The sequence below is a fragment of the Cynocephalus volans genome, chromosome 8 (assembly GCF_027409185.1).
Source record: "Cynocephalus volans isolate mCynVol1 chromosome 8, mCynVol1.pri, whole genome shotgun sequence".
NCBI lineage: Eukaryota > Metazoa > Chordata > Mammalia > Dermoptera > Cynocephalidae > Cynocephalus > Cynocephalus volans.
In genome coordinates, this window is record NC_084467.1 from 55,887,342 (window position 1) to 55,901,221 (window position 13,880).

The 13,880-nt window shown below is 41.8% G+C and overlaps 1 protein-coding gene across 1 annotated transcript; it reads left to right on the plus strand.

Annotated features, from left to right (window-relative positions):
- The first annotated feature begins 1,830 nt into the window (after nucleotides 1-1,830).
- LEPROT (leptin receptor overlapping transcript) lies at nucleotides 1,831-13,621 on the plus strand. The gene is made up of 4 exons (XM_063106174.1): nucleotides 1,831-1,877; nucleotides 6,409-6,484; nucleotides 10,172-10,358; nucleotides 12,047-13,621. Exons 1-4 carry the CDS (start codon nucleotides 1,862-1,864, stop codon nucleotides 12,161-12,163), a joined length of 396 nt encoding a protein of 131 aa, XP_062962244.1. The 5' UTR covers nucleotides 1,831-1,861; the 3' UTR covers nucleotides 12,164-13,621.
- Nucleotides 13,622-13,880: the final 259 nt, after the last annotated feature.

A 13,880-nucleotide genomic window follows, 5' to 3' on the forward strand; every position in this document is an offset into this window, starting at 1 on the left:
CTGCAGGCTGATAAGGGTCTAAAGTTGTCTCTGGTGATTATTAACCTTTGCCCTTCTTGGTAGAGTGGGCAGGATGTACATCTTTGTAAATTTATGTCCTGCTTTTAGGCAACGAGTGGGAGGGCAGAGAGCTTTTCTTGTATTTGCTTCTTTTCAACTGCCTTCGGCTCAAAATAATCTTTAAGCCAAAGTAGCATACACTCTCAGTGATCTCGAATAGATTGAAGGCTACAAAGTAAAGAGTGCAGTGTAGGACTGGATCTCCAAGCATCTGCAGTGAGGCAGGTATTAGCAACACTATGTTTTCAATAAGTGTGCTATCCATCTATGAGGAGAAATGAGAGGAGCTAAAAAAATAGTAGACGGATAAGTAGAAATTTATTGAGACGATAACACATTCAGTGTGCAATTTTGAAAAAGCAAACTGAGTGAGGACCCTGAAAAGTGGTAGTGCTGGTGAAAATTTGTACTTCTCAGGTAGCCGAGGGAACCTTGGTCCCCACAGACCCCTCTCTCTTACATTCCTGTTGAAAACTGAGAAAAAGCAAAAGAAGAGGGACAGCACCATGCAGTGGAGGGGTCTTATCTAGATGAAGGGAAAGTGGCCCATACTCCAACCTCCTCCAAAGAGTTGTTCCTTTCTGGACCTCTTTCTCTAAAAGTAAGATAAAGCACTTGGACCAGATGGCCTCTAAGGTCTCTTCCAGATTGCTCTCATCGTGACAAAACTCTCCATTTCTATGAGGAAAATAAGTATGAAAAGGCTCTTGGAGATGTAAAGATTTGCCTTGGTTACCTGCAGACTTTGAGGCCCCAAGGTACAAAAATAATAGCTATTTATTTAAAAGTTCATGAAAACTTCGGACACAAAAGAAGCTTACATGGTCTTTATCTCTACAAATAAACCAGGGAGTAAAGAAAAAAACCTAATAGTTTTCGAAAAGTGGTAACTAAACCCATGCAAATGTCAAGTGCTTAACGAAGGATGTCTCCTGGGGACCTGTTTTCTGGTGCCCCCATTCCCCCGCCTCCTCCACAGCCTCGTGAACACAGACATGCACATACACATACAAATGCACGCACATGGGAACATAATGCTGGTTAGTAAGTGAGTGTCCCTTCCTCCCCCACCGATTGTAACTTTCAGCCTCCGTCCCCGTCTTCCCTCTCCCCACCTTCTCCGTCTCCTCTCTCAGGCAGGTTTCCTGGTGCGCAGGACCCGTTGTGCGGTGTATCTGCTCTGCACACTCCGCATCCTGAGTGGTCTGGAGAAGTGTCTCGGCCCGAGGCTAGAGCGGGCACACAGATGGAAGGGTGGAGCGTGGGGTGGGTTCCAGGATTACGGGGAGAGCTTAGGATCTAGGAAGAGGGCTGGGGACAGAGGACCAAGATTACTCTGCGCGAGCTTGGGTGTGCGGGCCGGGATCTCAGGGAGGGGAGCTGGACTCGCGAGCTGGAGGCGAGTCCTGGACCAACGGGGGCGGGGCCCTGAGTGCGGGGCCCGGAGGGTGGATCGGGACCAGCATGGGCGGGGCTCTGAGTGACAAGGATCAGGAACAACAGGAGCGGGGCTCTGGAAGCCGGGACGAAGTTATGGACTGGCAGGGGCGGAGCTTGTGTGACGCGAGAGGGTTCGGGACTAGCAGGGGCAGGACTCTGAAGACTGGGGCGACGGGAGTTATGGGCCGGCAGGGAGGGGCTCTGTGAGCTGGGGGCGGGGCTATGGGCCGGTAGGGCGGGGCTCTGCGAGCTGGGGGCGGGCTCGGGATCTGAGGGGCGGGACCAGGCCTGGCCGGGGCTGGGGCCCGGGCGGTGGCCGTGGCAGGAAGCCGGAAGCAGCAGCGGCCGCAGCTCGGGAGACATGGCGGGCATTAAAGGTACATCTGCGGCCCCTGGCCCGCTGGTCGTGCGATGGAGTTGTCACCTCCAGCTGCGCCTTCAGCGCGCTGGCGGGGAGCGGCTTCCTCCGGTGGGGAGGCACTCGTCCGCTGCAGTCGAGCCTCGGGGTGCAGGTAGAGGGACATTTCAGGGGAACCTCAGCCCTTTTTTGCAAGGCCACTGGTCTTGACGCTGCCCCTTGGCGTCTTCCAGACCCCCCAGGCGGAGCTGTCGCCCGGGAGCGGGGCCTCCCTGGGAAGCCTGGGCTGGCCCCGGAGCATCACCTCCGAGGCCCCTCCTCAGTTCTGTCCGCTTCCTGACTTGTCCACCCTAACGCCTTTCCTCCCGTTTCCTGCCCCTCGCAGCTTCCCATTCCTAACCAAGTAGCCTTTGTCTCCAGTGTTCTCGGCATTGGGAAATTTAATCTCCTTGTTCTTAATTTTTGCAACTGGGCAGAGTTGACTGCGGGCCGGTGTCAATGAAAAGCACCCAGGAATGCTGTATTTCTTGAAATCGTGGAGACTAGATTAGGTGGAATTTGACCACTAATTCTACCACACTTTCTTCGGGGTTATCTCTATCCGCCTACGGACAGACAAGAAAGTAGTGTTTGTGCAGTTTGTGATTTTGAATGGGGGCAGTTGATGAAAAGGGGTTATCAAGAACACCGCTTCCTTTATCTGTATGCCTTTAGAGAAACGAGAAATGGAAGCGGAGGAAGAGGTTATTGGAAAGCTTCCTGTTTTTTGGTAGGAAACCATTTTATTTCTAATCTTTTGAATAGAGTAGCATAACTTGTTTCTGTGTTGGAGTTCCTACTTCCTTGAAATTTGTACCCAAAGATCTTCCCTCCCCGGTAATCAACATCTGCTATAAACATGTATACAATATATATGCATGTGTGCGTGTGTGTTCACTATGAATTTATCTGTGGGAGCCGTTAGCAGCAGACACATTTTATCATTATTTCTGGACGACTTTTATGTTCAGTATCAGTTTAGTAAACATGGTTTACTTGGACAATGTCCAGTGTTTAATATATCCATTTGAAGCCACTGCAGAAAACAGATGACAAGGAGTATCTCAGTACTGCACAGTGTTTATTCATGACCAGAAACTACCAAATAATAATGTTTATGTGTGAATGTGTTAGAAATTTTGATGTAGTAAAAAAGAAGATAGGCTATGAAATGGAAAAGGACTAAAGGAAGGAAGCATTTTGCAGATAATTCAATTCACCATTTATCGAGGACCTGCTGTTTGTCAGAAACTTGGGATAAAAAGATAAGTGAGAAGTTATTGTTGAGTGACAGAGCTGGAAATAATTATATTACTGTGTAAGTATGTAAGGTGTGCTCAGATGCAGTGGAGCACAGAGATGGTATTGGTGGATTGAATTGTGTCTCCCCAAAAGAAAGGTTCAAGTTCTAACTTCCTAGTACCTGTGAACGTGACCTTATTTGGAAATAGGGTCTTTGTGGATGCAATCAAATTAAGATGATACTGGCTTATGGAAGGCCTTAATCCAGTGACTGGTATTCCTATAAAAAGAGAAATTTGGACATACGTACAAGGGAGAGTACCATGGGAAGCTGCAAGCCAAGGAGCATCAAAGATTGCCGGCAACTACCATGTGTTAGCAAGAGGCAAGGAAGGATTGTTCCCTACAGCCTTCAGAGAGAGCATGGTCCTGCTGACACCCTGATTTAATAAGTCTAGTCTCCAGAACTGTGAGCGAATAAGTTCTTGTTGTTCAGAGCCACCCAGTTTGTGGTATTTTGTAAGGGCAGCCCTAGGAAATTAATACAGATGAGATTACTTAACTCTGCTCCAGGGAGGAAGAAGAGGACTGTTTTCACAAGAAGGCAATGTGTGAACTGATGGATAAGGCTTCACCTGGCAAGGGATGGGGTGAGGGCAGAGTATATTCCAGGTGGAGGGAGAAGACAACATGGGGCTGGGGGCATGAAAGAACACGCCTTGATCTCTTCAGAAACTTAAGCTATGTTAGTAAGACTGGAACTTAGGGGGAGAGTGGTGAGAGTTGAAGCTGGAAAACCAGTTAGGGGTCAGACCATGGTGAACCTCGAGTGCCAGAACAACTTGTAGGCTGGGGAAGCAACTGCAAAGTGGTGACACTGGCTGCGTATATTTGAAAGATCACTGTCTGCTATGTGGAGGATGGACTGGAAGAGTCACAGTAGGAGTCAGGCAGGAGGTGACAAAGAAAGGCTGCCACTAGGGCAGTAGCAGAGAGTTCAAGAGAAGAGGGTGAGTTTGAGTAAGGTCTGGGAGATTGTCACTTTGATTGCTGATTTGCTTGAAGGTAGAGTGCCATGAGGAACATGGTTTCAGTCCTCCAAGACAGGACCATCACAGGGAAGATAAGGATGTGTATTTTGGAGGAGGAGGGTATGGGGGTTCAGTTTTACACATATTGAGTTTAAGGTCCTGTTTGCCTATCCAGGCAGAGAAATCCAGACTGGAGGTGGAGGTACATACAGGCCTGGGTCTTAGGACCTACTCTGGGCTGGAGCTTCAGATATGGCTGGGCCCTTGTGGTACAGGGAGCTTTGGGTTGAACGCAGTTTCTCAGCAAGGGTGTGTGGAGTGAAAAGAATTCCTGGTCAACTCCCAGTTTTGTAATGGCAGCTCTAGGAAACTAATACAGATGGCAGAGGATTCCTGAAAAAAGCTGAAGAAAAGGGCCCAAAAGAATCAAGCTGAAATACGGTTGCGAACCTTGAGAGATTGGTGTTGGAACAGAAAGAAAGGGTCTACGATTCCTAGCTTTGACAGGTCTCATGGAGAAGGAGCACTGCAGGTGGCCAGGCACAAAGAAAAGGGGCAAAGCCAACTACAACAAGGTCATCTGTAATGAAACAATATGAAAAATTGCTTTCCCTCTACACGTGGACATTTTCCATTAAAAAGTGGCATGTACTAAGTGGAAAAAGATATAGTTTAAAATTGGCAGTGCTTCTTTGTCCCCTAACATCTGTGTACTTCCAGATGTTTTTTACAAAAGCACCTTGGCATCTTCCAATAAAAATCTTCCTGAATCTCCTCTTAAAGTAAAAGGAAGCAATCAAAAATGTTCATTAGTTTAATCAATGACTAATTGTGAGTATTGCATTGTGGATTTTTTTTTTTTTCAGAAGAGAATTTGGATAATACAGTGTCCTATGTTTTTGATTTATTCCTTTATCCAAGAACATTGCTAAAATAAGAAGATACCTGTATCAGTCAACATTTATTTATTGAGCATCCTTTTGCCCAGCACTTTACATAGACTATCTCATTTAATTTCCATAAGCTCAGTAAGGTGGCACTCTTATTCCCATTTTTCAGGTGAGAAATCAGGTTCAAAGAGTTTCGGCTTCTACTCAAGGTCACTCAAGCAGTTGGTGGCAGAGTTAAGGTTTGAACCCATGTTTGTGACTCACAGCTCAAGTGACATTCTGTCTCTTAGAAGCATGACAAGGACTAATACGTCCCTCAGAGATTAGTGTCTAACAGATGCAGGGAAAAAATATTTTATTCAGTGGATAGTAGTTGGGAATTGTTTTCTATGAAGACATAAAAGCAGGATTCAAAGACTTGAAGTACTGTGGTTTGGGAAAGCAAAATGATCAAAGATATTTATTGTAAGGAGGCAGTCTGGGATATAATTTAAGGAAGGAGGGCTTTCAACATTTAGAAACTGTCAATAAAATGACTTGCCTCCGGTGGTAGCGAGTTTCCCTTCACTGGAGTTGTGCAGATGAGTTGGCTGCCCTCTTGTGACAAATATAGAGGGAATTCATATGTTACATAGCGGTTAGGTACTGGAATTGCTTGACACCTTTCTTCACCGCATGGTTTTGAAGTGGCATGCATAGGCATTTGTCTTAATCAGTTTGGGCTACTAACAAATATACCGTAGACTGGGTGGCTTAATCAACAGATGTTTATTTCTCAGATTTGGAGGCTGGGAGGTCTAAGATCAAGGTGCAGACAGATCCTGTGCCTGGTGAAGGCCCACTTCTGGTTTGCAGATGGCTGTCTTCTCTTTGTATCTCACTTTGTGGAAAGTAGAGAGAGAGAGAGATCCCATCATAGAGACCCCATCCTCATAACCTCATCTAAACCTAAATACCTTCCACATAAGAATTTGGAGGGGACACAAACATGCAGTCCATAACAGCAGTCATTTGCTAGTCAAAGTAACATCAGTTAATGAAATAAGTAAATTGCTACATTTGCTTAAATTTGGGACCTTTTTCTTAAGTAAAAAAATTTTATTGAGATATAATTTACATACCATAAAGTTAACCTTTTTAAAATGTAAAATTCCATGGTTTTTAGTATACTCACAATGTTTTACAACTGTCACTATTAATTCCAGAACATTCTGTCACTCCCAAAAGAAACTCTGTACCCATTAGTAGTCACTCCCTATTCCTGCTCTCCCTTCCACCCTCCCCAAACCCTCTAGGCCCTGGCAACCACTGTTCTGGGATTTTTAACTCTTGGTTTTATTTTTCACAGCTCTTGTGGCATTATCTTTCAGTGGGGCCATTGGGCTGACTTTTCTTATGCTGGGATGTGCCTTGGAAGATTATGGGTAAGTTACCATTTCAAAAAGAACTATTCTTTTTATGTCTTGGTCACTGTTAGTATGGATGATAGAGAACTTGGTCCATTCAGCACCAAGCTCTAACAAATGAGTTAGTGAAGCCCAGCTTACGAACCCAGTCTCTTCATGGGTCCAGGTATATTTGTGCAGAGAAAAGCTCTTTTTAAAATTGATGTATTAATTTAATAAACATTTGTTAAAAACCTACTCTAGATTGGCTGGGGATATGAGAATGAGGAGTCACAGTCCTGTCCTCAAGGAGCTCGCAGTTCTAGTTGTGTGTGAGAGACAGGCAGGCAATCCAGTCAGTAGGATGACAGCTGTGTTGGATATGCGTGCAGAGTACAGCGGGAGCTTAGAGAAAGTACATCTGAGTTTCCTTGGGACAGTCGGGGGAGCTGCACAGCAGAGGTCATATCTGAGCTGAGACTTGGTGGATAAATAAGGCTTTCTCAGGCTGATGGGTCAGGGGAGGGCATTCCAAGCAGAAGGAACGTTCAACAAATTTCTTCATTCAAAAATTGTTGGTTGCATGATTGCCATGTGCCAGCCACTGTCCCGGGAACTGGGGATTAAGAAATAAGAAAACAAAGGTCCTGCTCTCTTTTCAGTGAGGGTGATGGACAATAAGCAGATTTAAAAATGTGTATTCTGTCAGAGGTAGGAATGTTATGAAGAATAAAGGGCACAGAGGCTGGGGAGCAGATGGCCTGAGAAAGTCTCTCTGAGGGGGCGACGTGTGAGCAGAAACGTCAAGAAAATAAGCACGTAGGTCATACAGATCTCTGGGGAAGGAGGGCTTTAGGTAGTAGGAAAGCCATATGCTAAGGTCCAGAGACATGAAAGCATATAGACTGTCCAGGAAACCACATGTGGTTCATTTTGGTAGAGCATAAACTGTAGTATGTGGTGGCAAAAGAAGGCTTGGTCAAGAATGAAGTCAGCACTGTAGGGCTCTGTATGCCGTGCAGAGGAGGTTAGATTTTATATACTTTATGCCATAGGAGCTGGGAAAATATCTTGAGAATGGGTTTGGAGGGAGGAGGTTATGTTAAAAAGTCACTCTGGCCAAATGTGAGACTAGATAGGAAACTGCTGAGGCTGCAGTCAGGGAGAACAGTAACGAACTGTTATCATAAGTCAAGCAAAATTTAGGGCCATGGCAGTGGGAATGGAAAGAAAATGAGAGAGTGATCTAGGAGGTGGAATGAACAGGTTTTGTTAATTGATGTCAGGGTTCAACAAGCACAGAGAATTCAACTGGATAGAAGATGATGTGATTAACTGAGGCCATCTGGAGCTAGTTGTTATGACATTGATGAGTTCAAATCTATTACCCTAGTCCTGGCCAGCTATCACAGAAATTGTTTAAACGCAAGAGGGATCCAAATATAAACATTAACTTACGTTTGTCCAGAGCTTTCATAGTTATTACTTTATTCTGGTTTTAGGGATTTAAGTTATCCTCATTTCTAGCTCAAAAACCAAAGCCCAGAGTAGTTAAAGACTTTCCCAGATTGCACAGCAATAAGTGGCAGAGACAGAAGTGGAACTTGTGTTCTGACTCTCTGGGCCAAAGGTTTTCCTGTTATTCCATAGCCGACTCTAAGTCCAGGTGTTTTAATTCTCTGTGATACACTGTGACTCTGTAAGGTAAGAGAATGACCCATTACTGCTACTACAAAGAAATTATTTTTATGTCTTAATTATAGTGGCACAGGATGATCAACTATATCAGAAGTCAGCACACTGGCCTGCTGCCTGTTTTTGTAATTAAAGTTTTATTGGAACACAGCCACGCTCATTTGCTTAAGAATTATCTCTGGCAATACAGTAGCAGAGTTGAGTAGTTGAGACAGAGACCTTATGGCTTGCAAAGCCTAAATATTTACTCTTTAGAGAAAATATTAAATATTTGGCTTGCAAAGCTTAAATATTTACTCTTTTGGCCTTTTACTGAATAGTATATATTTAATATTTAAATTTTGTATATAAATCAGGTAGCTTCTACTTGAGCAGTTCTTTTAGTTGGATGTTGGTGGCTTACTAGGAATGGAAACATAGAGTCTCTTAGATTGTTTTTCAGAAAATTGAGAGTGTATTTCAGAAGAGTTAAGAGCCTTTAGCTGTGGGCATGTCAGGTGACAGCTGGGTCTATTCCAGAACTCTTCTCCGCTCTGTATCTCATTTCCTCGTTATAATGAGGAAATAAGGGCTTTAAACTAGAGAATCTCTAAGGGCCTCTTTGAAGCATACTGTAATTTCTCTAGTTTACAATCAGGAGTCCAAACTCAGTGTTTCTCTCCTGAGTTCTCTTGGTGAAGGCCACTTTCCCTTCTTGCTTTTTGGTTACCTAGATCTGTGGTTGAAATGGGGAGCTTTTGTTAGTTTGGCTTCACCCCAATTCATGCCTGTAGGTGCTGCCAGTCTGGGTGGATCTGTGTTATCAGACTTCTATAATGATATGTATTACTGCGGTGTGTATATATATAAATGAGTAGCGAGTATGCTTTTTTCTTAAGAAATGAAACATAATAAATGTCTAACTGATGAAGAAGATGATTATTTTTGAAGTACTTATAGAGAAAACACAATTAGAAACAAGATGGCAATTTTTTATTAATGCAAAACACTGAAATTTGGGAAGAAAACAGCCTTGTTTTTGCATTACAGTGTTATTGTGATCTTTTAGTATAAAGATTTGAGTACATCTAAAGTTTTTACTAGTGACATTTATTTTCATGCCTCCCATACTTAAAATCCACTTATTATTTCGTTCATTCCACAAGTATAAATGGTGCCCCTTATTTTAGGCCCTGGAGATAAATGGAAATTGACCAAGACAAATCAGATCCCTGTTCTCAATAAGCAAGAAAATATCAGATGGGAATAAGTGCTGTGCAGAAAGTTAAAAGAGGGTGATATGCTCCAGGGTGACCTAGGGTACTTTAGAATGGATGGTCGGGGAATGCCACCTTTAGGAGATCTCTCTATCAGTTTAGATTCATGATATGAAAGAGCCAGCCAATGAGAAGATCAGAGGAAGAGCATTCCAAGCAGAGGGCACAACTAGTGCAAAGGCCTCAAGATAGGTATGAGCTCAGAGTGTTCAGGGAACAGAAAGATGGCTGGTGTGGCTAAAGATTAAGCAAATGAAGGGCAGATGGTACAAAAATGAATGGAAGAAGTAGATAATGCCAGATCATATATGGCTTTGTAGGCCAGGGCAAAGAATTTGGGTTTTATTCTAAGCCATTGAAAGCTTTCAGGCATGCATGCACTCAAGATCTTTGTTGAATTATTCAATAAAGCCACTGTTCTATGTTTTGTAGGGAAAGCAGAGGTGACTATGTTAGGATTCTGTCTTTAAAGAAGTTGCAGCTCAGTAATACAGAAAATGATAAAGTTTCTAGATCATATATGTGATTGTTTCTTAATATAATGTGAGCTACCTACACATATTAATGAACTAGTAGTTTTATAATTATCACTACTTATCTATTCCTGGTAGAAATCATTTTATGTTCTAATATTCACGATTGATTAAACTAATCAATTGGTTGATTTTTGACCTAGACATTTTAGCTAACAATGCTTTTGAAACAGTAGTATGTCTTTTATTCAAAATGTAACTGTGACTTTTCTTTTTGGGTTTTGACTGGGCCCAACTGACAGCGTTTACTGGCCCTTGTTCGTCCTGATTTTCCACGCCATCTCCCCCATTCCCCATTTCATTGCCAAAAGAGTCACTTATGACTCTGATGCAACCAGTAGTGCCTGTCGGGAACTGGCATATTTCTTCACTACTGGAATTGTTGTTTCTGCCTTTGGATTTCCTGTTATTCTTGCTCGTGTGGCTGTGGTAAGTTTTGTTTTGTATTGTTTTGCTCAACTGTTGCTGAGTTTACTTAACAGGCCTGTGTCTGGGACCTCAATTTCATTTTCATTGCTTAGACTTATACTCAAAGCCAGATGTATTTTTATTGTCTCCCTTCCTCCACTTTAGGTCTACCTATCAGTATTTGACCATGTTTTCGGAATGCTCTGTTTCTCTTAACAACTTTTAGCCAGACGATATGATTTCTTGCTTTTTCTACTTCAGGCTGTTCTCTGAAATTGTTCTTAATCTCTACCTCTTAAATCTTATGGCAGTCCACAGAGACTTTACTAGCAATACTTTTCTAGTTACAAAATGAAGATCATATCAAATTCTTCTCCTGCAAATGGGATCATGGACTCAATTCTCAACTCAATACAGAAAGCATATATTGAGGGACAACTATGTAGCTACTAGAAGATACAGTGAATAAGATGACATCTTCACATCCAGTATATTTTCTTTTTGTCTCCAAAACACACATTGTAGATATAATTTATTCAATTCTTTGTTGTTCACTGTCTTTCCTGCTATTTGCTTTTATTCCCCCAACTGCATTCTGTTTCAATTTCCTGAAACTCTTATTTAGTGCATTGAATATCAGATATGCATGAATCTTCTTTATTCAATAAATATCTTTGGAACATCTGCTATTTGTAAAACACCAGGAATAAGAGCCAGATACTATCTCTGCTCATAAAGAATATAGAAACTAGCCTGATGGGTAAGTATACTATAAATGTATAATGTGTGATAATTGAAACATGATCAGAAAGCCATTGGAGCACCAAGAAGAGAGATATTTCAACTGGCATTTGATATGGGCCTCTAAGGATAAGTAGTATTTGGATTAAAGTATGGAATGGCACCCAAGTGTAATAATGCAGTATGTGGAATAAGGAATTGTCCAATATGATGGAGCAAAAAAGATAACTGAGATTAAGTTTAACAAGATTGTGAAGCCTGATCAAGCAAGGTCTTAAATGCCATGCCAGTTTGAGATAATAAAGCAGCATTGAAAGTTTTTGAATGCAAGATTATTATAACCTTATTCATGTGCCTTAGACTAGCACTTCTTAAGTTGTGCTGTAAATATTTAAATTTTCCCTTTCAATAACTACCATCATGTTTTGTGAAGAAGTTTTTATAGATTAAAACAAAAATGGCCACTAGAGGGTGCTCTCACCCCCCAACTGTGCTTCTGTAAAACCTTCCGCCAAACTGGAAAGCTGCTTTCATTCGTATGCAGATTATTATTTAAGGTCTTTTCTTGCCTAGAAAAGAAACAAACAAATCTCTAACTCTCCAGTTCCTATTTTCCATGAAAGACATCGATGCGTGCAGAACTTTCAGTACCCAGTATTGTAACTGGACTGTTCATCATCCCGCTACATGTATTTTACTTAAGGCAATTATTGTCAACTGAAAACAAGTAGAGAAACATGTCTAATACTGAAAATGTTAAGGCTGGTCCAAGACTTAATTAACAAGCATCACAGAAGTAATTAGACTAATTACCGAATAGTTCACTGTCTCCCGACTGTTACATTGTTAAGCCTTTTAGTAGTTTTGTGTAATATTTTGTTGGAAGTTTCTAATGCAGAAAATAACAGATGTGTGCAAAGAGTACAATATGAAGAAAGTAAGGATTTAATCCTTTTTTTGTGTTTCAGATCAAATGGGGAGCCTGTGGCCTTGTGCTGGCAGGCAACGCAGTCATTTTCCTTACAATTCAAGGTTTTTTCCTTGTATTTGGAAGAGGAGATGATTTTAGCTGGGAGCAGTGGTAGCACTTTATTCTGATAGAATGCATTGACTCTCTTAGAATTCATACTGTATGTATTATGTGCACACATGTGGCATTTTACTATGGAATTGAATATGCTGTCTTTTTTATATCTATATATCATCTTCACTTTAAGGAAGACTTCATGAGTAAAAGATTAGTTTTATTCCCAGCAAGTAGACATCTTCTTTTTCTTAAGTTAAATTATGTTACTTGTTTGGCTGTTCATATAGTCATGGTGCTCTCCGAAAATATATTGATGTAGTCTTGTAGACAACTGCTCACTTATGCCGTGCATCTAAGCCTTTTGCCTGGGGATGTGTTTGGGTAGACAGATTACCCTGGGGCAGGACTCTTAAGGCCCAGAAAGACAGAGGTGGCCCCCTCTGTGTGTTGTAGACCCTTGCTTCTCAAAGTGTGATTCACTGACCAAGAGCATCAATATCTCCTGGGGCTTATTAGAAATGCAGAATCTGAAGCCCCACTCCAAACCCAGTGCATTTTTAATGAGATCTCAAGTGAATCCTATGCACATTAATGTTCGGGAAGCATTGTCCTTGTGGAATAAACATCACGCCTAGCTTCCTTGTCTTCCCCCTGACTGGACCACTTAACCTCTCTAGGTGTTACCTGCTTATTTGTAAAAAAGTCTCACCTGCCCGCACATTGAGGATACGTTCAAACCTCTTTGGTGTTTGGCCTGTTCCTCAAACTTGTGAAAACCATTCTTAGTAGGGCACAGATATGCCCTCACATCACTGAAAGGCAGTGGCTGTTTTCACAGTGCTGGGGGCACAAGATAATCTAAGAGCCCCACTGGGATGCAGGGGAGGGAGGCTGGGCTGGAACCAGTTCCTGCTTTAGCAGGAAGGGGGGAAGAATTGACAGATAATACTTTGTAGTTTCCCTTGATCCCCTGGCTCTTTTCCCCAGCTCTTTCCCTATGCTGCCCCACCCCCACTCCTTAGCAGTTCTGATTTGTACTTCTCCATGGCTGTGGCTTCTCCTTCCTAAAAAGATAGGGGAGCTGAGTAAGCAAGTAAAGGATGAACTGCTTTATTTTATTTACATGTTGGTGTACTTATTATCTTTCATGTCCTGTATATATGTATAACAATAACTTCATGCCACCTTTAAATGAATCATTGGTAGTACATGTCATGTTGGATCCTATAATCACAGTTTTTCTGGCTCATCTTTTTGTCCAAAACCTATTGAGAAAGGAAAATATGGGAAATAGAACCACTTGATCAGAATACAACCAATGGTTTTTAAACATTGTTAATTTATGATAACTGACTTATATTCAAAACACTTAAACCTTGAGGCTTGTGATCAGAGTTATTAGCCACCCTTCATATGCTGATATGATGCTGGGACCAGAAGATAAAAGTGATACCTAAAGGGTTAATGTGCAACGTTATTTTTTGACCTTGGGCATAATTTGATGTTTTCAATGTTCTGTGTACATATAGAATTGTTAAAGTTGTTATTTCCAATATTTATATTAGAAAAATTATTTAGATACTTTATAATTTTAATCAACATTTTTAATAATGACACTTGCACTTATTGTATCATAATAAATTTCACTTTTAACAGAGAAGAAAAGTTTAATTTTAGACGTCTTTATTCTGATGTTGCCTTGCTTAAAAGATAACAAAAGAATGAGAATTTCTTGATGTTTTGAAACGGCTGTTTTGAGCAGTAATCTGTCTTGC

Excerpts from the sequence above, each read along its gene's own strand:
- LEPROT (XM_063106174.1), top strand. Across the intron at positions 6,485-10,171 it reads TGTGCCTTGGAAGATTATGG|CGTTTACTGGCCCTTGTTCG; the intron begins GTAAGTTACCAT and ends CCCAACTGACAG. Across the intron at positions 10,359-12,046 it reads TTCTTGCTCGTGTGGCTGTG|ATCAAATGGGGAGCCTGTGG; the intron begins GTAAGTTTTGTT and ends TTTGTGTTTCAG.